Source organism: Podarcis bocagei (assembly GCF_964188305.1).
Source record: "Podarcis bocagei genome assembly, chromosome: 1".
Taxonomy (NCBI): Eukaryota; Metazoa; Chordata; class Lepidosauria; order Squamata; family Lacertidae; genus Podarcis; species Podarcis bocagei.
The window spans coordinates 138,686,852-138,712,312 of NC_138125.1; the positions used below are offsets into that span (position 1 = coordinate 138,686,852).

Consider the following 25,461-nt stretch of genomic DNA (forward strand, 5'->3'; position numbering starts at 1 on the left):
TTGTTTTAAGCCTGATGTAACAGATTAGAAGTTAAAGGAGGTGGCATTCGTTCAAAGGTTCCTGGAGCAGCTACAAACATTTGTTTATAACTTATAAAATCCACAGTTAAAAGTGGTTTGAATGTAATATCCTAAGCAGCTAACAAAGAAGCAAAAATTAACAAGAAATCTCTCTCTCTCTCTCTCTCTCACACACACACACACACACACACACACAGCATCCTGATGAAATGAAGTTGTGAAAATGTTGTCTAGCATATGTTATCCTGCTAATGTGGCCTTGGTGCAAAAAGGGAACCTTGCTCCAGCGTGCATAAGATTTCATGTTTGTTGTTAATCATTCTTAGTTCTAGTAGTTCTTGTGCCAAAAAAGTCCAGGCTGTGTTTCAAGAAAGCTCTTAGCTCTGAGCCCAGAATGAACAGTTCTACAGCGCATAAAATTGCTTAATAGAAATAATTAAACATTTCCAAACTTGGTATTTCATTTGGTTGCAGATAGAGTTGTTGTGGGTTTTTTTGATAGAGTGGTTAAGAAGCCAAGGGAGAAGGGGCAGCAGAGGCAAGATGCTAGGAATGGAAAGTCAGCAGAGAAACCAGAAGCTGTTAGAGCCACAGAACTCTTTCCCTTTTCCTCCCTGCTTTAGTCTCTGCTCTCTACAATACTGAGGACTAGATATCTACTTTTCTGAAATGAAATCCTGAAGTTCTCAGAAAGCTCGGGTTCCACCATGCATATATCTTTGCAGAATTCAACTCCTAATAGTTTTGATCATCCACATTAAGCTATACTGGTGTTCTTCACAGGAGTCCATACTACAGCAGCCATTGTTGGCTGTGAATAATTCTTCATTCTTTTCCTACTGCAGTTGGGTGTGCGACCAAGCCAAGGTGGAGAAGCTCCAAGGGAGGTCATCTCTGAGTCTGGGAGCATTGTCATCTCGGGTCTGACTCCTGGGGTGCATTACGACTACACCATCACAGTACTCATGGATGGTCAAGAGAGGATCACACCCATCACCAAGACAATAGTTACACGTATGACATATTTTAACTATCACATAATGAACACTGCTTTTTTAGGCCAAAGATCCCAAAGCCATTATCCCCCACAGAAGTCTGTGGAATTATTTTGGAGTGGTTTCTTTGTAAAATAAATTGGGCAGATTTGAGCCAGTATATGTGGAAGAGGGGGTAGCACAGGTGTATTCCTACCACAGACAAGACTTGTTTCCTGCTAACCTGGGCCTGGTACATCCTGACACCTCCAGCAGACCAGCCCATAAGGATCAGACTGCCATGAGGTGCTGCTGGGTTAGAGGTTAGAGAGCAGGGCAGTCCATGAGTCCATGAGTGTAAGTTGGAAGAATAGCTCTTGGAAGAACCTCTTGATGTTCAGGTTTTATATTTCCAGGTGGCTTTGGTGGTGCAAAATGCCTTCCATCAGCTTCAGCTGCTGGCCCCAACACCCCTACCCTATATGGACAGGGATATATTTGTGTTGTCTCTGCTCTGGTAACCTCTAGGTTAGATTACTGTAATGGGGCTGCCTTTGAAGATGTTTCAGAAACTGCAAATGTTGGAGAATTCTGCAACCAGGTTGCTCATGATGGTCTGAGCACATAACATCAATCCTGGCCTGTGTGCAGTGGCTGCCAGATGATTTCCTGGCCCAATTCAAAATGCTGGTTTTTACCTTTAAAGCCATATGCAGTTTAGGACCCCAATGCTTCAAGGACTGTCTCTCCCCACATAATCTAATCTGCGCCCTGCATTGCAAGGGAAGTGCAGAGGGGGGCAGCGTGAGAATAGGCTTTCTCTGTGGTGGCCCCTTGTTTATGAAATGATCTTCCCAGGGAAGATCTCTTTTTAGGCGCTGGGCAAAAACATTCTTGTTTATCCATACCTTTGGATCTTAACTTTCTGCTTCTCTTTTTGTGGGGTGGGGTGGCGTTTGAGTCTATTCTATTTATACATGTTATATGTATGTAGTTTGGGCTGTTTAATCATTGTTTTTAATGTTTTTTTGTAAGTCACGTTGAGTTTCATTTTTGAAAAAAGCAACTAATACTGAAAACTCTTTCTGTTGCCTATCTAGTGAAATCTTAAAACAATGATTTTACTACTTATAGCTCTGTCACCACCAACCAACTTGGAACTTGATTCCAACCCCAAAACTGGAATCCTCACTGTCTCATGGGAAAGAAGCACATCTCCAGGTATTTATATTGTGCACGGCTAGGAACTGCCCTTTTGACTGAAGATCCTCAGCAATCCTGCTCATTTACTTGCTTGGTTTATACCAAGATGAGCTGTCATTTGGGGCATTGTTAACCAGATACTGGGTACATCTGTTATAGTGCCATTTCTAGTACAGAAGGAAAGGAGGGCATTTTGAAAAAGAATAGCACCACTAAGAAAACAAGGAGGGTAAGAATATGGTAACTCTTCTACAATGTATTGCATTTCTTTGTGAATGCCCCCCTCAAAGCTATCAAACACCTTTAAAAGGTTGTCTTTCACAAGATTCGTGTTAAAAATAATGTCTTTAGCAGAAAAATGGAAAATTAACATTGAAACACACCATAGATCTGTGTCTCAGTATGTTCATGAAGACCGCTGTGCACATCTCATTGGATTATATTGAAAGTATATATTCCTGCAATTTCTATAAGTCTATAACAAATGGAAACATCAGAATGCTTCATACTTGCCCCACATTCTGTGAAAACAATTATGTGTCACAGGCAATTGGAGGGGACCTTCTTGCTGTCAGATTTCCAGATTTTAAGACCATTTAACATCTTTAAATAGCTGCGCTCCTCTCTAGTTTTAAGGAAGTACAGTATAAGTGCCAACTAAGCCCTTTACTTCTGTGCTTTAGATGTAACTGGATACAGAATTACTACTGTCCCTACAAATGGACAACAAGGTTTCACTCTGGAGGAAGAAGTTGATGCTGAACAGACATCCTGCATCTTTGAGAATCTGAGTCCCGGAGTGGAATACAATGTCAGTGTTTACACAGTCAAAGATGACCAGGAGAGCTCGCCCATCTTTGAAACCATCACACAAGGTAAAATTTAAAAACCGAGCAGCAGATTTGACAAATTTCACAGGGAGCCATCCTATAAATTTCTGTACTTATGAAAGCTGTACCTGAACATCTTTCGGTGAAGATTTTTCATTGGTTGTGTGCATGTTTATTCATAAATAAATCCTGTTCATTTCATTGCGATTTACTTCTAATTAGGATCACAGCCCTGGACACCAAGACAAACATACTTGCTCATTCCATATGGTTTTTATACTATTGTCTTACTTTGCATAGGTATACAACAGTGGTGAACAGTCTAGCCTTGGATTCGCTGGCTCTGACTCAGGGGAAATGGATCACTAAACATTTTGGGTTTATTCATATGTTACATTTTGTGTGGGTTTCCGTGTTGCTGTATCAAATCTAGACAAACCAGATCAAGCGCCAGTTAATAATGGTCAGAGGTGTGAAGAATGTTTTAGAAAATAAGGTTCTTATTTGTTCAGGTGACATTGCCCATTGAAAATCAACAGTGCTTGAGGTTTAGAAAGATTCTGGTGGAGGACCAATGTTCTCTGCTGCTGGATAAGCTCACTCAAGAGTCAAGTGTACAGTCTCTGTATTGAGCTGTTGCCATGCTGATCCCAGATATCATGAACTACAAAATGAGCAAGTTGATCCCTAGTAAAATATTAAGCCTTCATCTATGTTTACTCAGATGTTAGCCCTACTTTATTAACAGCGAGACTTGCTCACAGGTAAATGTGCATATGATTGCAGCTATAGACCAAGAAAAAGTATCTCTTTGCTCTTTATTTGTGCTCAGAAGTATGTGTTATGACTGAAAATGTACACCCTGCCCTTCTTCTGTTGTAGAAGATGATGGTCTGGGATGTCTCAGTCTAGCCTTATGTTTGTAGTGCTGTAAAACCCCAAACCTGTCATTATGGGATTTTGCCTTATCCCCACCCCCACCCCCACCCCAATGGCTCCCAGCTCCTGTGTTTCACAGATGCTTGCCATTAACACTGCTTGGCATTTCTGTGCTCTTGTTGAGTCTCTCTTTGCTCCTAGGGGCAACTAACACCCTGGTTTGAGTTAATTCAACAATCAGGTCCTTAACCCAGTGCCACTTTCTAACACAAAGAAGCACTGGGGGAAAACTTTTTGTATGTCTTTAGTGCTTTCTTTACAGGTGATATGGTAAGCATATCCCACAAAGATAAGTGGTTATTTGGTAGAAAATTGGTACTTTCTTTTTCAGTTCTGCTCAGTGGTTTTCCATAACAGAATGGAAAAAGGTTCTGCAATTATTAAACCAATGTTTTGCACCAGATGTAGACCACCTTTGAAAGATTCCTTATCAATTTAAGAATTGTATACTCCTCCCACCAAAGAAAACTAAAACACACATTTGCCCTGAAACAGGCTGTGTCCCTTTCAACATCCTTCCCATCCCTCTATAGTATAGTAGCACATAACATATTTTACGTAAGCGCCTCAAAACTGTGCTTACATTCAAACACAAAGTGAGGTAGGATTATGTTTCAAGGCTATGATCTTTCTAAAAGTTTGCACTCAGAAAAGAATGGCTTTGTTAGATACTGAAGTTGATAGGAGTGAACGTCTGTAGTGCAGGTCAAAAAAGCAGGCATGAAAGAAGCAATATTAGTCCCCTTAGCCGCTCTTTTTTTAAAGTGCCTTCTCGGTTGTGTACTGGTTGGCAACTTCCCCCACCCATAAGTCTACAGCCTTCTGGTCTGTGACATGACACATAGAAACTGTTTCCTCCCCACTTTATCCTAATTGAAAGTAGAATATTTAACCAAGGAAATTCTTTCGAGTAATACTGCATCTGGCAAAACAATCTGAACCTGACTATCTGTGTGGAACATGTATAACCCAGGCAAGCTGTCATTAACCGCTAATGATTTGTACAAGGAAAACTTGGTACGGGCAAGCATATGTGTTAGTTGGAGAAGCAAACTTTAAGACTGTGGGGCTCAATCATTAGTTGATAGGGTCTCATACATTCCTGCCAATTTGATTCCCCCCGCCCCCCAGAGATGGGCTCCTTTTTTGTTTTACATATACCGGAGCAGGTGCCATTTTGCTCCATCCTGAAAACATATTTTCTGGCAGAGTGTTTCATGAGAATTGGCTGCAAATCCTGCAGAACATCTCTAATGACATTCAGAAGAGATGTTTTGCAGGTATTGTAAGAGGGTTTATCTATCTAACCCATTGCTGTATGTTGTAAATGGTGGACTTGCTTTTCATAGGGAAATATCGCATATCACCACAATTACTTCGCTAGTTCTTCACTTTTAATTCACTGCTGAATTCACTGATGATCACTGCTTTTTCTCTCTCTTCCTTCCTGTTGTATTTTGCCTCCGTTTGTCTTTGGCTCCCTGTTTTGCTCTGTAACACAATAGAGGTGCCCCACCTCACTGACTTAAGCTTTGTCGACGTAACTGATACAAGCATCGGCCTGAGGTGGACCCCACTAAATGCCTCCACCATTATTGGCTACCGCATCACAGTAGCTGCAGCAGGAGAAAGTGTCCCCATTTCTGAAGATTTTGTGGACTCTTCAGAGGGACACTATACGGTCACAGGCTTGGAGCCGGGCATTGATTATGAGATCAGCGTAATCACACTCATTAATGGCGGAGAGAGTGCCCCTGCTACGCTGACTCAGCAAACTGGTGATTGTTGAAGACCTCCTGTGTTGAGAGGACTGTTTCATGCTGTCACTAGCTGCTTGGATGACTGGTTTTCTCAGTGGAGAAATGGGCCTCTTGCTTTGTTTAGGGAGAGGTGGCCAGGGGACATTTTTGGAAGTTCAATGGGAACAGATATACAGCATTATACACATAATTTCCTTTTAGTATTTCCACCAATTTGAGGTTGAATCTTGCATCTAAATAGCAGGTTGAAGCATCTTGCCAAATTCATAGAATCATAGAATCATAGAGTTGGAAGAGACCACAAGGGCCATCGAGTCCAACCCCCTGCCAAGGGGATGATATTCTCAGGGGATGATAATTTATTTGGCTTTTGCAATTCTATCTCCTAATGTTTTTGTGGCTAGAAAACATTTCTCTTTAACATTTCTTCTCATAGCTTTATTATCATTTCACAGTGCATATCTGAGCTGGGCTTGAACCCACATCTCAGAAGTTTCAGAACCTATGTGACGTATCCACATTGGCTTTCCTAGCCACAGTGGAGATAAATGAAATAATCCAAATCCAAAAGCAATATCTTGGAGTCCATTGTCCTAATCCTCAGTTAGTGGCCCAAGTGTTCAAGTGATTTCCCCAAAATGGTTTGGGGAAGAAGGCATCCTCCAATCACGCTAGTGACAGGCATGGCAGTCTTTGAAACCTCTGTAGTGCATGTACAGAAAATGACCTGGGAGTTTGTTTTGCATGGAAAGACTAGTATGTTCACCTTAGCTGGGTAAGGCTTTATAACCTTTTCCTATGTAAGTAGTTGTAGAGTCCTAGAGACTTCACAGCTATTGTTCATCTTCCCCTCTGTATGCATGTTAGTGTTATGGAAGTGGTGCCTTTTCCCGTCTCTGAGCTGCTGTGGAGCACATTGGGCCTCTCTGATTTGAGATGGACTGCAAGATCCATAGGCAAAAGACAACAATACGGGAACTCACTGCTTGTCTTTTTTCTTTTTTAAAAAAGTAGTATTATGGAATACATTTGGAATCCATAACGGTTTTGCTGAGAGGTTAAAGGTGCTTTACATCAGCTTTAACTGTGTAATGAAAGACTGAAAGATTACTGCAGCTTACTTTCATGGAATGAAACATAGTTTAGTAGTACATTTGCATGGGTTTGATTTTGTAATGGATTCCCCCCCCTTTTTTTTGCATGGGATTGTTTGTATATTTTTGAAACACTATTGAATCGAATTCCAGTGCTTCTAAAATTACTGAAAATATTGTCCTTTTACCTCAGCTGTCCCTCCTCCCACTGATCTGCGTTTTACCAATGTGGGCCATGACACTATAAGAGTAACTTGGACTCCACCAACATCCATTGAACTAACCAACTTCCTCGTTCGTTTCTCACCTGTGAAGAAAGAGGAGGATGTTGCAGAGCTGTCTATCTCACCATCTGACAATGCAGTGGTTTTAACAAGTAAGAGACTGCTTCATTGATACCTTTTATCCAGTCATCAAACTGATGTGATTTGATATTGGAATTGGTAGACTTTGGGGGAGATGATTGGCTAGACGTCTACTTTAGACTCTTGCTGTCACTCTTTATATGCATTTTCTATGGCTATTTTTCATTTGTTTTCCCCTCAATTCACCAAATCTCATTTTGATGGCCTCTATTTCATTTTTCTCTTTGTAGTTACTACTTTAAACTCTATGCAAAAAGTCTTATGAGGAAATCATGTACTGGAAGAAACATGTTGTATTAAATTATAAATACACAGCCGGGTAGCCCTGAAAATTATGTTTCTGTTTGTTTGGAATTTATCCATCCCACAATAGAATATGAGCTCTGTCACCAGTACCTAAGTCCTGGTAGGCCAACAGTACATGACACATCTGACCCAGCCTAAACTCTCTGAGATGCTCTTAGGTTAAACGTTTTCTGCTGGCAGTGTTTCTCATCTCTCCCAGACAGTGAAAATGAATGTCAGAATTAAAGAGTTGCTGCCATTTGTACTTTAGTTCTTATGTGCATTTTTGACAAGTACACAATTGGACAAGGCCTTGGTAGAAAAAATTAAAGAGTTTTGTTGATGGAGGTAGATATGGAAACAGTACAAGCTTCAGAGCAGTAAAGAATATGGAAATTCTACCTGGAAATGCTTTGTGAATAAATGGCAATAGGCCAATCTGTCAGAGAGTGAGAAACTTGTTTTGTAGGCTGGAAAGATCCATTGGGTCGGGGGAAACCAGCAATTTTTTCAGCAGATAATGCTGCATGCTCAGGTAATGTAACATTTAGAACTTTGCTAAACAACATAGCTGGAAATGACCATTTTTGTTTAGCAAAGGAGCTCTGCTGGGTAAAAAGCTGAGATTTGCAATTGTTTCTAGAGAAATTTAAATATCCTAAATCGTTGCTGTTTTAACTCTTCAGATCTTCTCCCTGGCACTGTGTATTTGATCAGGGTTTACAGTGTATATGAACAACGTGAGAGTAAACCTCTGAGCGGAGAGCAGAAAACAGGTCTGTAGAATGACAAATATTGAAAATGTCTTCACTTTCTTTCTACTAGTTTTATTTCAAATGAGATTTGTGTGGTAGCAATTTATTAAGATTGTTCTGCTATTTCAGTTGTTCAAAAATATTAAGGAATTTGAAAATTTTTGTGTAGATTTTGCTTTACAAATTGGTTTTAGCAAGCCCATTTTAGAAAGAACTATCATGCCATGATGGCTCTGTTGAAGTTGGTCCAATACAATTTCATAACTTCAGGACTCCACATTCATAGCCCTATCCACTGTTGTTATTCCTTCCCCTTTCAGTGGAGGAAGGGTTTGGTGTTTGAACAACCTATTATGGCCCACATCTTTAAGAGCTGTGGTTGATGGGACTTTGGTTTGTCTGAATGTTCCCCATCTATTTTAATATATATCCAATGTATATGCATGCTTTTTCTACAAAAAAAACGACATTGACTTTATTGTTCAGCTGGTTTACATCTCCTTTATTTTCCTATGAAAATAGGCCTTGATTCCCCAACTGGGCTTGATTTCTCAGAAATAACAGCCCATTCTTTCACCGTCCATTGGATTGCTCCTCGTGCCACCATCACTGGCTACAAAATACGCCATTCCCTTGAGCAAGGGGGAAGCAGACCCAAAGAAGTCCGCATTGCTCCATCTCGCAATTCCATCACACTCACTGACCTGGTTCCAGGGTCTGAGTATGTGGTGAGCATTTCTGCATTCAATGGCAAAGAGGAGAGCTTGCCTTTGATGGGACAGCAAAGTACAGGTAAGAAAATAAAATACAGCTTTTAAGTTATTGAGACCAGGTCACGGAGTTAATTGAAATGGAACTTAGATATGGTAAATTCCTCTAACAGCTCAGGGGAAGAAATTGAGTCAAGAAATTTAACTACGGATTGCAAGTGAGGCATTGACCATATAACAGTAAGAACCTACAGGTTTACTGGATGGTTTTGAATGGCAGCTCAAGAGTTATAGAAATCATTCTCAGTTTTATTATGCTTCTGCTACTCATGGAGTTGTGGAAGGGACTGCAGCCAACTGCTAGGAACCCAGTCAAGGCCTCTCTTCATCCTTTCTGAGATTTCCTCAGGCACATTGTCAATCAGTGTGGCCTCCAGAACTAGAAAGTTTTGGCAGGTGTTAAGAAAAGACTAGAAAACAGAACTAAACAATATGCAGCATATGTACACGATGCTGAAAGCAGCAGCTTCATGTCCCTTGCTCCTCCCAGTAACATGGAGGCAAAATACGTGACATTGTATTGAGTTTCCCTTCATGTGTAGGTAGGGACACACGCAGACAGTGATTTTTCAAGTTGCTGCATTTTTGAAGAAAAAAACAGCATTTCTGGAAAAAGTAGAAGAGAGTAAGCAGGACTTTGAGCAGAGCCAGCTCTACAATTGGCGCACTGAGGTGGCAGCCTCAGGCAGCAGAAACCTTCAAGGCGGCAGCCCCACCAGGGCCCCTCTGTCGCTGGTGCAGAAGCAGTGTCAGTATCGGCACCAATTTCAGATGGAATTGTGGGAGATCATGCGGAGCATGAAAAGATATCTTATGATTTTGCCGAGATCTTGCTTGAAATTGACGCCAATGCCGGGGTCACTTCTCTGCCAGCAGCAGAGGTGGCAGGGCAGGTGGAGAAGTGGTGGCGGCAGTGGCAGGGCATTTGCCTCAAGCGGTGAAACAGGACATGCCGCCCCCGACTTTCAGTGACTTTCAGTGTTTTATATTGTCTGCTTTGGGCCATAGGTTTTCAAAGTGCTGAATATCACAAGTCCAGTACCCAATTCCATGGATTCTTGGTACAATCACAGAATCAAAACCCAATTGAACATTCAGATATGGGTTTAAATGGCAGCTTTCTAGTGGGCTTGCAGGGTGGTGCTTGGCTAGCTACTTTCCTTCAGAATTATTTCCGCTCCAATAAACTGCAAGTGCTAGTGATGCATCTCAGAGGGGGAATACAATGATGAAACATTGCCTGCCTTGGAACCAGTGCAGAATATACCGTATTTTTTGCACCATAACACTCACTTTTTTCCTCCTAAAAAGTAAGGGGAAATGTCTGTGCGTGTTATGGAGGGAATGCCTACGGGTGGCATGCCTACGGATTTTCCTCCTCTAAAAACTACGTGCGTGTTATGGTCGGGTGCGTGTTATAGAGCGAAAAATACGGGTAGTTCTAAAATACTACCTTGTCTAGAAAGATGTCTCCAAAAGGAATCTAAAAGCTTTACTGGGCAGTTGCACTGTACAGTATGACATGTGAACTGAGAGGATGTGGAATATTCCTAATTTTCCCTTTCTTAAACCCCTCTGTCTAGTTTCTGATGTTCCAAGAGATCTGCACGTTACTCCCACTGGCCCCACCAGCCTGGTCATCACCTGGGAGGCTCCTGCCGTTACCGTCAGATACTACAGGATCACATATGGCGAAACAGGTCAGTGCTAGATGGTCTTAATACCTCATATTAGAAGTTAAAGCAAGACTCTGGAGGCAAGGTTTTAAGTGACTTAAAAACACTGCAACACTTTGAATGACTGCTGTGGCCCTGATAGATACTGGATAATTACAATTCAAATACAAGTTAGAAGGGAGGTAAAAGGGATCAGCCCTGACAGCTGCATGTTCAAGGAAAAGGGGATGATGCTTACACGGAGCATCTTGTGGGTATCAAACCCCTTTCACACTAACGCTAAAAAGATGAATGTCAGTGGTGGGGGCTGTATATGTGTGGGAGGGGACATTTGTGTACCCCTTAATTTGAAAGTATTGAAAACTTAACATTTAAGAGGACTTTTTCTGCACCTGTTGATCTGTCATCATTATACACAATATTAATTGGTACTAAACACAACCTGAGACAGTTATCTTCATGGGTTTTCCAAGGCAGTCCCACACCATGTGCATTACAAGGATCTAATTTAGGCATCCTGGTGGCATTAATTGCCATGGGGGTGTTGTAATGCTACTTTCTATGTATTTTATACATGATTGTTTTATTACTTGTTAATTTTTCTGCAAATTGCTTTGAACCCTTTTCAGGGATAAAGACCATTTGCAAATTTAGTTATTAAATTTGATCTGCATGTCACTCCCACTGGCCCCACCGGCTAGGTCATCACCCGGGACAGGAATGCCAAACTGAATAAAATACTTGATCACTTGATGTGGTGCACAGACACACCATTTGAATGGCAATGCCCATCAACTTCAGAGGGGAAGCCCCCTCAAATATTTTAGGGGGCGCCAAGACCCCTCGGCTCCTAGGTGTTGGCAGGATAGCTCATTTGGTGGACACTTGATCTCAGGGTGGTGGGTTTGGGCAAAATAATCCTGAATTGCAGGGGGTTGGACTAGATCAGGGGTCTGCAACCTTTAAGACAAAAAGAGCCACTTGGACCCGTTTCCGAAGGAAAAAAAACTGGGAGCCGCAAAACTCGTCATTATAAAAATAACTTTTTTGTCACTTTTTTATTATTTCTTTGTTTGACCCCTCAGAATTACTCCTCCTCATAGAAATAAACGTTAAATTAACAAGTTACCTTTTTGTGTGTGTGCGTTCTTCACTCCCCTTCAAAACAGTGACCAGCGTACATGCCCCCTTTCAATGCAGTGACCAGCGTACATGCCCCTTACAATGTAGCGGGCGGGCGGGAAGGTGACGTCGGGATGGTGCGTGACTAACGTACGCACCGCCCCCATGCGATGTCACAGCCAGTACAGCGCCCGCCACAGTGGGGAGTGTCGGGGTGCACAATGCGCCTCCTCCCCTCGCTAGTATCCGCCCCGGAGCCGCGGCAAAGGTGTAAAAGAGCCACATGCAGCTCCGGAGCCGCGGGTTGCAGACCCCTGGACTAGATGAACCTCATGGCCCCTTCCAACCCCGCATTACATGATTCTATGTACTACCACCATCGTCATTTTAACAAGAGCTGTGAGCTTTTGACCATCTTGTGCTATTGCTCATAGGTGGCAGTGGGCCTGTTCAAGAGTTCACTGTACCTGGACATGTCTCCACTGCGACGATCCCCGGACTTAAGCCTGGAACAGACTATACCATCACTGTGTATGCAGTCACTGGACGTGGAGACAGTCCTGCCAGCAGCAAACCAGTCACTGTCGACTACAGAATAGGTAAGACCAGGACAAATGGACATTGAAGAACTATTTATTCCATCTGCTCACTTCTTCTTCTTCTTCTTCTTTTTAAAGGGTGGGAGAACAAACCAAATTATTCACCCCACTGGCTTAATTCAAGAATTCTGTCCATCTTGCAAAAAGACTTCTAACCCATTTAAAACACTTGCATCTTGCTTTTTGATGAGCTTGAGATTGCTGGCAAAAACTATGGCTTCTACAACTCCTTGATTTACATCAGGATGGTAACACAACAGTGCTTTCCATTTGTTTGAATCCAAATACGTTGCAAATGTGGCAGGCAGTAAATGTTGGCATTCTTATTCATCTAGTTTAGTGCTCGTTTCCAACACTGGCCAGTCAAATGCATCTGGAAGACCAATCACCAAAGGAGAAGGGCAACAGTGGCCCCTTGTCTTCTTCCACATGTGATATTTCACTATGTTGTGGTCATGTGGAGGCTCTATTCAATTATTGTAGAGCATGGGAGAGGGTAACATGGGATAGGTGAGGTTGAGTGGGTGGAGCCAAAGGAAAGCGCAGCACCAGTGATTTGGCAGAGGAGCAAAAATTTAGGTCCCTTATGGTGTCAATCCATGGTTTTAAGGATTATGCTTGATCCCAAAAGTGGCTAACACAGCTGTGGATTAAAGCAATATTATGCTCAACCATATATATTAATTTTGTTAATATGCATTTTTGAAAGATTTATACCCCACCTTCTCAAAAATGAAGTTCTCAGAAAAAGGACCCTTCTAAAAATATAACATAAGGTAGCATAAAATGAAGTAAAGTGGAACAAATAAATCACATAAAATATTTAAAATTTAGCAGCACCAGTATAAAATGACAAATTAAGCATCAGTGCAAAAGCTAAAATGATAAAGTAACAAATAAAGTCTCAGGAGCAATAGCTGTTGAATCATTCAGTTATAGGTTAAATAAAATCTTAGCCTGGTACCTAAAACTGAACAGGCCAAGCCTGAGGCAGGCTTCCCGTGGAAAGAGTGTTCCAGAGTTGGGGTCCATAATAGAGCTGTTTTGGGCGTAGCCACCCACCTCCCTTCTGATGGGGAAGATAAAGGCCTATAATGATTATCATAGTTGGCACACAGGTTCAAATTTGCCATAACATTTTTGTGTGTGAAGAAAACTCGGAGAAGGAGTAATGTATATATATCCCATTATTTAATTCCCCTTATCTGTAAAAATCCCAAGATCTAGCTTGCAGACTAAAATGTTAACACTTTCAAATAGCGCTTTCTGCTGATTTCCCCCTCTCCCACTTTCTTCACCCCAACTTTCTTATCTACAGTTTTTGAATGCTTGTTCCCCAAGACCACATCATGGAGAAACAAGGCTCTGGTGTTATCACTGCAGGTTCCATATGAAATTCAGAATATTATTTAGTGTCGTTGAGAAATGTCTTCTAACTGAGTTACTTTAGCCCTTGGAGGACCAACATGGCTACACTTCTGCTGAACACAAGGTGGTCAGTCTTCTCTAAGGTCTGTCACAGAAACCAATGAGAGAGGAAGAAGAACAAGAGTTTGGATTTGATATCCCGCCTTTCACTCCCCTTCAGGAGTCTCAAAGCAGCTAACATTCTCATTTCCCTTCCTCCCCCACAACAAACCCTCTGTGAGGTGAGTGGGGCTGAGAGACTTCAAAGAAGTGTGACTGGCCCAAGATCACCCAGCAGCTGCATGTGGAGGAGCGGAGACGCTAACCCGGTTCTCCAGATTACGAGACTACTGCTCTTAACCACTACACCACACTGGTGTAGTGTAGAGATGAATGATTTTAATTCTTTTATGTGCAGAGATTGATACACCATCCCAGCTACAAGTGACTGATGTTCAGGACAGCAGCATAACTGTGCGATGGCAGCCTTCTTCTTCCCCAGTTACTGGTTACAGAGTGACAGCTGTTCCCAAAGATAACCACGGTCCCACAAAAACCAGAGTTCTCTCTGCAGGTAAGAACAGGGCATACAGAAAACTCAGAGAGGGACACCCTAGGGAAGGAAAAGTCCATAATCTAAGCCTGACTTACTAGGAAGCCAAAATGTTGGGTCACCACTGCACCTTCCCCATAGGCCAGCTTCTCTCTCTTGTGCTTTTTCAGAATGCACTAGCATGAACAGAAATAAAAAAAATTAAAAGCCTACAGGTCATAAGAAGCCTTGGCAGAATAGCAATGTCTTCCTCAGTTACGAAAATGTTCCATGGAATTCCACAAAGGGCTGAGATAACTCGCTAAAATCAGAATTGTGTACATGACTGAGGCAAAACGTGGCACAATGGCCAGGACCTAAAGAACCACGCAGTTAGTTCCACGTACCTAGGTGTGTTTGCATCTAATGCTAAATTATGGTATAATGCTCTATGCACAAGCTGGAATGAGCTTCAGGGAGGCGTGCCTCTCTTCTCCTTCCATCGCACTGATGTGTGTGAACCTAGGAATCATGGTTTATTACAGACGCTGATTCTTCCCCCATTCATACAAATCAAGTTCTACTCCGATTAGGAGAAACAGGAGGAGGAGCCCAAACCTGAGGCTCTGCTCAGGTTTGTTCTGGCTCATGCATTTAGTTCTAGAACAGCTTCGCCCAACTTGGTGCCCCTCTAGCATGCTGGCTGAGGGTGATGGGAGTTGTAGTCCATTTAATAGGCACGTGAGACTAAGGCACTGTACATAAAGGTAACATCTTCTGGACCAACCTGGTGTTTAGTATACCTCTTCTAGAATGACAGAACAAGTCTGCAGCAGTGGACAAGCATCATGGTCTTGAGATGTGTTGGCAACATCCTAAGAGTATTTTTGTCAAGATTGCAAATATTGTTATTCACCTTTAATTAGACATCTGATTTCCTCCTTGCAAATGTTTGTTTAAAAGCCCCCAGTGTACAATATATTTCATTGGAACTGGCTTATAGAGCAAAGAATTTCTGCATTTTTCATTCTGAAGAAATTTGAGTGTGGAATCCATTAACAAAGCATCTTTTGATCTGGAACTATTTGTGTTAATCTAGAGCAAGTCGCCTTTCCACTTGGAGCACAAATGAATACTTGCACAAGGGTCTCAGTTGTGACAGAATGAGGCCATCCATAAATAACATTTCATTCCTGATTAATGTTTTATTGGCCTTTTGTTGCAGATCAAACTGAAGTTACAATTGATGGACTGCAACCTACAATTGAGTATGTAGTTAGTGTCTACGCCCAAGGTCAAAATGGAGAAAGCCAGCCTCTGGTTGAGACAGCTGTTACAAGTATGTATTTTGCATTTTCTGAGTTTTACAGCAGGAACACAGTGTCTCTGAATGCTTGAATTCACTGGACATATCTACTTTCAGAAATCAGTGCAAAACACAGAAAACAGCATCATTCCCACTGATACAACCTAGAGAGGCTGCTAAAACTCAGTTGCTCACCCCAGTCTCAGAAGATGTGCTTTGAGTATGGCTAAAAATGGTCAATGCAAAAAATGAAAAACCTTGACTCTTAATTGCTTTTAAATGTGTGCGAAATATTGTACTTTCTATGGTAAGATAGTAAAGGTGACAGCAGGAGATTACAAACTCCTTTTACATACTATCTGACAAAGATACTAATGCTGAGGTTGCTTATTTCTTTTCTTGATTCCTGTCAGCAGCCTGTGGGAAGGTAAATAAGCAATAACAGTGAAATTAATTTAAGTCACTTGAAAGCATAAATTCAAAGTTAGAAATCTGCATATCAAATTTTGATGAAAAACAAAGTGAAGGAGGAGACTAGCTCTCTCTCTGCGTGGAGCACAATCCAGCATTTTCAACCCTGAAGTAAATCTGCACACTAGCAATGCACATTGAGGCACAAATACTTCCTGGTGAATTCATCAGCTGGTGAGTTTTACTGCTTGCCATGTGCTCTGTGCCCTGACAAATCAGGGCAGTCTTGCCCACAGTAATACAGTCAGGGTATGATCTTTCCCTGTCCAAGCGCTCCGGCTGTGTGGGATCAACATAGCTCTATTTGTGTCCCCCCCCCCCACTCAATGTATTCACAGGAGAATGGGAAGTCTATGTGCACCTTCCATATCCCCATCCAGCCTTCCTTCCTTTGCCTGTACATACTGAACAAGCAGGGGGAGGATTGGATAATAATCTATGAAGAGCACAGCTAGATCACACCAAAGGTCCATCTTGTCCAGCCAGATGCATCTGGGAGGCTCATAAGGAAGACATGGGCAGTGTGAGCAGATCTTCTGTTTCCTGCTTAGGGAAGGAGAGGAAAGCAGGGCTCCATTGGACACCAACAGGCTGTTTTCAGTCATGGAAACAGAATCACTAATACGCTGAAATTGTTACATCAAAAGTAACATCCTGGTCTGCCAAATACTATCTTTAATTTAAAGATAAAGCTTCGTATGCATATTATCTATGCTTATGGCAATAATTTGCAAGAATGGTGTGTGTTTTTTGACAAATTGATATGTGGATGTTAATTTGTTGAAATAGCTACCTTGAGGCCTTTCTGCAGTCACTTACAGCAGTACAAGACAATGATCAGCTTGATTCTCTGATCTGGCTGGTGTAGAGCGCTTTTGGGAAACACATCAAAGAGGTTCTGGGCTAGCAAAAATAGTTGCAGGTCTGTGGGAACAGTATTTGAGGAGGGTCTTTAGCCAAGGCTATTTTCTGAATTGAGCTTGCCAGATTCCAGGCTCCTTCCTTGCTTCTGCCTGTCCGGTTTTCTGGGTTGCAGCAAAAGCATCAATGCAATGGTCAGATCAGCTGAAACCATCAGAGGTGTGCTGTTGTGACTACCAGCCATTCGATTCCCAAAAAGCTTGTGCTTTATGCTGATTGCTGTTTGCAATAGCATAACATACAGCTGAAAAACATGGTACAAGTCTTAACTGCTACACCTCCATTGTGCTGCTGTAAATGGCTCTGCAGGCTGCAAAATAAAATAAATAAATAAATAGTTTCTATTTCGGGATGTGGAGAAATAGAAGATTGCTTTGCATGCCTATAACAAAGTGCTTTGTGCTCCCCAAACCTGCTTCCCCACCCTTCCCCTCCACTTAATCTTTCATCATTAATTTGCCTAACAGACATTGATCGCCCTAAAGGACTGACATTCACTGAGGTGGATGTCGATTCCATCAAAATTGCTTGGGAAAGCCCACAGGGGCAAGTCACCAGGTACAGGGTGACCTACTCAACCCCTGAGGATGGAATCCATGAGCTATTCCCTGCTCCAGATGGCGAAGACGACACTGCAGAGTTGCATGGCCTCAGGCCTGGTTCTGAGTACACTGTCCGCATCGTTGCCTTGCACAATGGCTTGGAGAGCCTACCTCTGATTGGGACCCAGTCCACAGGTACACACATAGCAATGCCGCCCCCCGGTGGCCAGGGCAGCTGCTGCCTTCGTTGCCTGGCTGGCCAGAATAGTTTCCAAGTGCTGCTGGTTTCTCATCTATGAGACCCCCAGTTCGGGGGAACGCCTTTGGTGTGGGGACACAGAGACATGGGCTTCTTTTGCATGGAAGATGAAGGATATCAGAAGCAACACACACACACACACACACACTGACTTTGGAATCAAGGGACGTGTAGCCTTTTCCTCCCTTAAAAAGATTACCTTTGATAAAAGAAAAGGTGATTAGCTTTCACTTTTAAAAAAAGCCTTGGGCAGGGGTTCTGAAGGTCCCCTATGACACTTCCATTTGCCCTTCTCCTTCTTCCTTTCTCACCAGTTTGATCACCATTGCAGCCTATGCCCACAGTCCTTCCTTGCACATCCTTTTAATTTCACTAGTACTCGCACACAACATTTGAGCACAGAATTTGACTGATTTTGGGCATTATCCTTTGTCAGCCTAGTCAATAAATGTCTCTGCAACGTGTTACCGTCATATAATCTTGATTATTGTTGATTCTATAAAATCATCATGATATTTCCAAAATCACATAATTGACCCTGTTTTGGGGCAGGCACAGCAGAGTGCTGCCTGGTTATACCTATAACCACTCTTTAAAATTCTAAATCTGTAACCAGGGACATTAGAAAACAGCACCAATCACCTCCACACCTGTGTGTGTGTGTATTATTCAGTTAAATTGTGGCAGCATTGTTTAAAGATGACTTTGTAGTTTAGTTGGTCCCTGTTTTTCCAGCAACTATCTTCCATTACTGATGATCCATGTATAAAAATATTTCAGTACATATTTGTCTTGTTCAAGGCACCTGGATTTTGAAACTTCCTTTCTATTAGATTTTTTAAAGATACCTGATCACATCATCCAAACTGCAGTCACCTGAAATGATACCGGTGACTTCACAGCAGGGCTAGCCATTTCTGTACTCATTACTACTCCCGAAGTAATCTAAAATTTTAATCCTAAATTTGACAGCAATCCCACCTCCTATGAACCTGAAGTTTCTTCAGGTTGCTCCAACCAGCCTGACAGTCACCTGGACTGCACCTAATGTTCAGCTTACTGGATACCGCATCAGAGTGAATCCCAAGGATAAGAACGGGCCAATGAAAGAAATTAACCTCTCTCCAGATAGCACATCGGCTGTTGTCTCAGGACTCATGGTAATTCTTCTTTTATTTTTTTGAAAGGATTTTTTATTTGTGTTTTTACATACAGTTCAAAAAGAATAAGTAAAGAATAAATGGAAAAAATGAAAACAAAACCACTACAAACCAAGGACACAACGCAAAACACCTAAGGACTTCCCTTCCTCTCCTTCTCTGGTATCTTTTCTTTTCTCTCTCTTCTGCGTATTCTTAGTTACCAGAATTCTACTCTTTGTACTAATTTTCTCCTACTTCCTCTTACACTGCTGAATTTTTTCAAGTCCTGCTAATCTGTTCACTTGTTTACACTGATTTTTTTAAATACTCTACAAACATTTTCCAATCCTTTTAGTATTCTTGGGGACTTCTGTTACGTATTCCCAGAAGAAAAACTTCTGGTTTCTTGGGAAATGTTCTCTTAAGTATTTCCCCCCCTTAATTCCCATAATTCCTGGATTAATTTACATGACCACCACTTGTGGTAAAATTCTTCTTTTTAAATGCATTTGGTTATAATTGTTTTGAAGCCACAACATTATTTGGGGCAGAAGTTCAACCTCTACTGAGCTTGACTACACATTCAGCGCTCTCTCATAACTGCATTTGAATGAAGCAAATAATAAATACATTACAGCAAGCAGCATAGGCACTGAAACCGCCTCCCCTTCCTCCAAAAGGGGTTTCCACTGAAGACAGAGAGATATGGGTCTATCTCCTGACAGGCCCTGGGACTGCAGTCACTGTTGCCGTGTGTAACTTTCATTCTATAGATCTCATAAAAGATGCATAGGGACAGTGGGGTTTTGTTTTTTTGAAAGAAGGTGGTGCTTCTCACCATGAAGTTGTTACAGTAAGTGACATAGTTTTAACATTTGGGGGTGGGTGAGGGCTAGTACTGCATACCCTTGAATTCCCCCAGAAAAAAGCTCTACATGTGGAATATGAAATTCTCCAAAAGAGCAGATAAAAGGTAATTACCAAGGAATGCAAGTCACTGAAAAAGGCTCGTTTCTTTGTGTCATCTGAATATTTGGCTCCATCTGATTTTCTGATTGCTCAGTAAGGCTCCCAACACTTCACAATGCATTGGATTAGAGAATATAAACAAAGTGCAGGCTTACTGAAGTGGCTTATGCGTCAGCTTTTTGTGACCTCCTGAAGGATGTAAATCTCTTAACAGTCCATGGTTTTGTTACATCTAGGTGGCAACCAAATACGAAGTCAGCATCTATGCTCTGAAGGACTCTCTGACCAGCAGACCTGCCCAGGGAGTGGTCACTACCCTAGAGAGTAAGTTACTCAACATTTCAAAATAGCGTCCCTGATCCCTGATACCATAGAGTCCCTGATTCAAAGGCAAAAACATTTGGAGCTTTTTCAGTTTCGAGAAAAGGCAAATAAGTGGGAAGTGGGAGAACATGATAGAGGTGCATAAAATTATGCATGGTGTGACGAAAGAGGATAGATAAGTCCCCGCAATTGCCCAGTATTAGAACCCAGGACCATCAAATAAGGCTGAGCGTTGAAAAACCCAGGGGAGACCAAAGGAAGATCACACCACAAATAGCAAATTTCCTACCACAATCTGCTGTGAGGCCCACCAACTAAGTCCATGAATAATCCTCTTTTAAAGACATCTATCAACAGTTGCTAGTCATGATGGCTGTCGGAGGGTTGGAGGCAGCAGGTTTCCAAATAGAAGTCATTGGGGAGCACCAATGGGGCTCTTGCCCTGGTTGTGTCCTGCTTCTTTCCTTTCCACAGACAGTTGGACTTGAGGTCATTGTTGGAATACAAGATGCTATTCTAGATTGGTCATATCCCTCTTCTCCTATTTTTTGGGAGTGCCTGGAAATGGGTTCCTAGAATCACTGGTTCTAATCCTGAGTGAGAACTAGGCAGATTGGGTTTGGAGGTATAAATAAGTGGTAGTTCTAAAGCGGCCTTTTAGTGGAATTTGCCTCAATGCATGTTTGCAAGACTGCAATGCACCCTTTACCTTTAAAGCACATTTGAAGCACTATCCTCCACTCCAAAGAATCCTGACTGTTGTAGTTTACCCCTCACACAATTACAGTTCCCAGCAACCCTTCACTACAGTGCCCAAAATTCTTTGAGAGAAGAAATATGTGTAGAGTGTGCTTTAAAGGTATAGTGTGTCTGCAGCCTTCAGTCTTCCAAACAGCTGTGTATGACTGTGGTACTAGCAGACTGTTGTGCTAACGGACAGTTGCCTGACTTTTGGTGTTTGTGTGTATGTGCAGATGTCAGCCCTCCCCGTAGGGCACGTGTCACAGATGTCACAGAGAGGACCATCACAGTCGTCTGGCGTACCAAGACTGAGGCAATCACTGGTTTCCATATTGATGCTGTCCCAGCAAATGGTCAAAATCCCGTTCAACGAACAATTGGCCCTGATGTTAAACCCTACACTATCACTGGTATGTGAACTTCTTCACACCACCTCTGTGACTGCCCATCCTCCCATCTGCGCCCAGGCTCCGAGTCTTGAGTCTCCTTGGCTCTTCCTTTCCATACCTCCACTACTTTTCAGTATGATTTCAGAATGCAGCAGGGATGTCTGCGACAAAAACTCTGCTCACCTTCAATAGGAAGCAGCACAATAGGCCCTAATTCCCATCCCCGCCATTCATGGTGATGCCACCCTTAGGGCTTGTCAGCCAACCTCCTTGGAAGCCCTTGCTAACATGTTTTTATTGACTTGAGGTGCAATGCTGTTCAGAACAGTACTTTATATGAGGAAGGTTTATTTTATTTTTAATATTTCACTTTGAATCACAGGCTTGCAGCCCGGCACTGACTACAAGATTTACATCTACACCCTGAACGGCAATGCTCGCAGCTCCCCAGTAGTGATTGATGCTTCCACTGGTAATGGTAGTTTATAAAAACTCATATTAACTGAAATGGTGGTTTCCTTTCCTTTGATCATGTAAATCATCTGTGGCATGTTACAGCAATGATTCTCTTCCCGCCGCTTCGGCTTTGGGGAAGAAGCAGAATATTCTCAGACTTGTAGCTGAAACATATGGAAACTGTATTTCCCCCTTGAGGGATATGATGTCACATTAAAATACATGCACTCAATGGTTTTATTTGTTCCTTAGCCATTGACGCCCCCTCCAACCTCCGCTTCCTTACAACCACAAGCAACTCCCTGCTGCTCACTTGGCAGCCACCCCGGGCCAAGATCACAGGATACATCATCAAATATGAGCAGGCTGGGGGGCAGCCTAGGGAAGTGCTTCCCCGTCCCCGCCCTGGCACTACGGAGGCCACCATTACAGGTATGTACCCCTCCCCAGAGAAGTCAGCTGCTCAGCTGAGAGGTGGGGTAAGCCTGTTCCTTGCTTGACCATCCCTGGTGGGTTGGGGGTTTGGTAATGACAACTTTTGACCCTGACTCAACAGTTTTGCCCGTTGTAACTTGTGCATTTTGTCCCAAAGACCTGAATAGGAGCAGTTGAGAACTAAGCCTACTCCTACATGCATAGCAACAGTCTGGGACCGTATCCTGGCCATGCTAAAATGTAGCAGGCCAATAGACCACTTTCGTTCAGTTGTTTCAGAATATGAACCTTATTAGCACTTCTAACCTTTAGAAGCCTGCCTGTATCTATCTATCTATTTAGAAACATGTATATCCCACCTTTCCACTGTGACTGCATTTACAAAATCTGAACTTAACAGGACAACAGATGAACAGTATTAAATAACAGAGAGATGAAAGTAATAAAACAAGAAAAACAGAGAAACCATATTAAAATATAAGAAGTTAAACAAGCAAAACCGTATCCTGGCAAGATAAATGCCTATCTGAATAATAACTAGATGGTAGTACATGGGAGCAGTGTGTGTATAGAGTACAAAACTAGAAACCTATAAACACTTACCTGGTAGTAAGCTCCATGAAAAACAACGAGGCTTATTTTTGAGTAAGCATGCATAAGATTGCACTGCAAGCTGTTGTGCAGACCTTGAATACTCCTTCTTTTGAATACTGCTTCCTTTTAAAAATGGGTTTCTGCCAATCCTTTGTCAGGTCTGGAGCCAGGAACAGAATATGTCATCTATGTATTTGCTGTGAAAAATAATCAGAAGAGTGAACCATTGATTGGAAGGACAAAAACAGGTAAAACACCTTCAATCTTACTGAGCCCGAAAGAGAAGCTAGGTGCAGTTCTGTTTTGAATTTCAGTTAATGCCATTGCCACACAACTGATGGCACATCATTGCTTAAAATTTCCTTTATATATGTGGACACAAGTGGAGACACTCATCAATCTGTATATACCGTATTTTTCGCCCCATAGGACGCACCTAGATTTTTTTGAGGGGAAATAAAGGGGGGGAAAATTATCCCCCCCCCCGGCACAGGGCTGGCGCGGGGTAAGCCCGAGCTTCCCCCGACCCCAGCCCCCAGAACAGGCTGCCACCCACAAGCCTCGCGCGCCCGGTGGGACCTCCCGCCGGGCGCGCGAGGCTTGCGGATAGCTTCCTGAAGCCTGGAGAGCGAGAGGGGTCGGTGCGCACCGACGCCTCTCGCTCTCCAGGTTTCAGCGAAAGCCTGCATTCACCCCATAAGACGCACACACATTTCCCCTTCATTTTTGGAGGGGAAAAAGTGCGTCCTATGGGGCGAAAAATACGGTATATATTCAGATAAGTTGGTAATCCTGACCTGCAAAGTACTAATGCAGTTTAATAGATTTGGCTGCGGTTGACAAACCTCCTTTCACTTTTTGTCTTTCCTGTTTCCTACTTTTAAGATGGTTGATTTAATATTGCTGCTTACATCTGAATCTGTTAGAAACTGAGGTACACTCCAATCCAAATTAAACATGTCTGCTCAAAATTAAGCTTCACAACATTCAATAGTATATGGGGTTGCATCCTCAACATTTAATTTGATTGGTGAGAGGTAAGCACTTGCTTAACTCTCCTTAATTGTAAATCAGTGGAACCTACAAATGCTTGATTTGAACTGGATTGTAAACCATCTAGCTTTTTATAGATTCAAAAGGAGAAATCTATATTGCCTAGTAGATATCAGTTGATGCATGCGGGTCTGAGTGACTTGTTCATACATTATTAAGACACAAGAGTTGCTTTTTCTCAGAAGAAAGGGAGTCAAGAGCTTCAGTCATGGGTGATTGACATAACTCTGTTAGTTTCAAACCAGATTCACCTTTGAAGTGGGTGGTAAGTAGTTGTAAAGTAGAGGGGAGTTCAGGTGTTATCATCCTAAGCTAAATGATTTTGGAAATAGGTGTAAGGAGTAATGTAGTATATAATATTTCTCGCCTTTAGCTGACATTACATCAAAGGAACTGAATATAGTGGTCCCAGGGCATAATGTGAGGGTACGTAATGCAGCCTGGTGAGAGTCATGTACACACTGCCTTCCATGGTGGAAGAGTGGCAGGATAGAAATGTCCTGCCATTCATTCATTCATTCATTCATTCAGCAAAAGATCATTTGTGGCAAGAAGGTTCTTTTGCTTCATAGGGGATCGTCTCAAAGGTACAAAAATTGTCATCACTTTGGCTCATCTTGAGTTCTGTGGGCACATGCTTTTGCCTTCTGGCTGAAGTGCTCTAAGTAGCCTCTGTAGAGAAACTGCATGATGACTTTTCAGGACCCTTGAGAATGCTGCTAACGTTTAATTGCTTGAATTAGGCAGTGTTTTATGGAGCAGCTGCTTAGTTTGTTTCCTAATGAAAGCAGCGCTTGCTGAAGGGGGCTGGAGAACCTGGCTTTGACTGCTTCTAACCTCTCTTTGGCTAGATGAGCTTCCCCAGCTGGTAACGCTGCCACACTCTGGCCACGGTGTGTCAGAGAACCTGGATGTGCCCAGCACTGTGGAGAACACGCCTTATCTCACCAACAACCCGCATGATAATGGAAATGGTATCCAACTTCCAGGGACTTCTGGTCAGCAGACTATATTGAGCAAGCCAGGCCAACAAGTCATTGTGGAAGTATATGGGTCTCGGACCCCTACGACTGCTACCACCCCAGTGGGGCGTAGGCCACATGTGCAGCCTGGAGACCTACCAGACGTGGATGAACATGCTTATTATCCCCACAACCTTCTGCCCAAGAATAATCACACGAGGCCCCAGGAAGCAGTTTCTCAGACAACCATTTCTTGGACGCCCTATTCAGAGACCACGGAATACATTATCTCTTGTCAACCTGTTGGTGCCGAGGAAGAGCCTGTAGAGGTAACTTGGTTTTGTTAATTACTAAAATGTAGTGGTAATTCTGGAAAAGTGTTGTTGCTGTTGTGCTTGTTTAGATAACGCCCTCACTGGCACTTTACCAAGTTTCATAGGCAAACTGTCTTCAAGACCCCATTCTCAAGGAATTTGCAATCTAATAGAGACAGTGATGAAAACAGGGATGGCATGCTAAAGGTAATGGTTAAATGTACCCATTGAAGTTACACGTACTTTAATCT

At 42.5% G+C, this 25,461-nt stretch overlaps 1 protein-coding gene across 5 annotated transcripts in view; it reads left to right on the top strand.

The window, feature by feature from the left end:
* FN1 (fibronectin 1) overlaps positions 1 to 25,461 on the top strand; it is a 77,076-nt gene that overhangs the window by 44,503 nt on the left and 7,112 nt on the right. For 2 of the 5 annotated variants that reach the window (XM_081191187.1, XM_081191188.1), the window contains exons 22-40: positions 867 to 1,035; positions 2,130 to 2,216; positions 2,882 to 3,073; positions 5,473 to 5,745; positions 7,015 to 7,197; positions 8,158 to 8,247; positions 8,749 to 9,018; positions 10,580 to 10,696; positions 12,229 to 12,393; positions 14,219 to 14,374; positions 15,558 to 15,671; positions 17,498 to 17,767; positions 18,804 to 18,991; positions 20,179 to 20,266; positions 21,241 to 21,417; positions 21,779 to 21,868; positions 22,105 to 22,284; positions 23,040 to 23,129; positions 24,786 to 25,225. In XM_081191187.1, coding sequence (XP_081047313.1) covers positions 867 to 1,035; positions 2,130 to 2,216; positions 2,882 to 3,073; positions 5,473 to 5,745; positions 7,015 to 7,197; positions 8,158 to 8,247; positions 8,749 to 9,018; positions 10,580 to 10,696; positions 12,229 to 12,393; positions 14,219 to 14,374; positions 15,558 to 15,671; positions 17,498 to 17,767; positions 18,804 to 18,991; positions 20,179 to 20,266; positions 21,241 to 21,417; positions 21,779 to 21,868; positions 22,105 to 22,284; positions 23,040 to 23,129; positions 24,786 to 25,225 — 3,339 coding nt within the window. The remainder of the gene's footprint in view (positions 1 to 866; positions 1,036 to 2,129; positions 2,217 to 2,881; positions 3,074 to 5,472; positions 5,746 to 7,014; positions 7,198 to 8,157; positions 8,248 to 8,748; positions 9,019 to 10,579; positions 10,697 to 12,228; positions 12,394 to 14,218; positions 14,375 to 15,557; positions 15,672 to 17,497; positions 17,768 to 18,803; positions 18,992 to 20,178; positions 20,267 to 21,240; positions 21,418 to 21,778; positions 21,869 to 22,104; positions 22,285 to 23,039; positions 23,130 to 24,785; positions 25,226 to 25,461) is intronic. The other 3 variants (XM_081191189.1, XM_081191190.1, XM_081191191.1) reach the window with 3 other exon arrangements.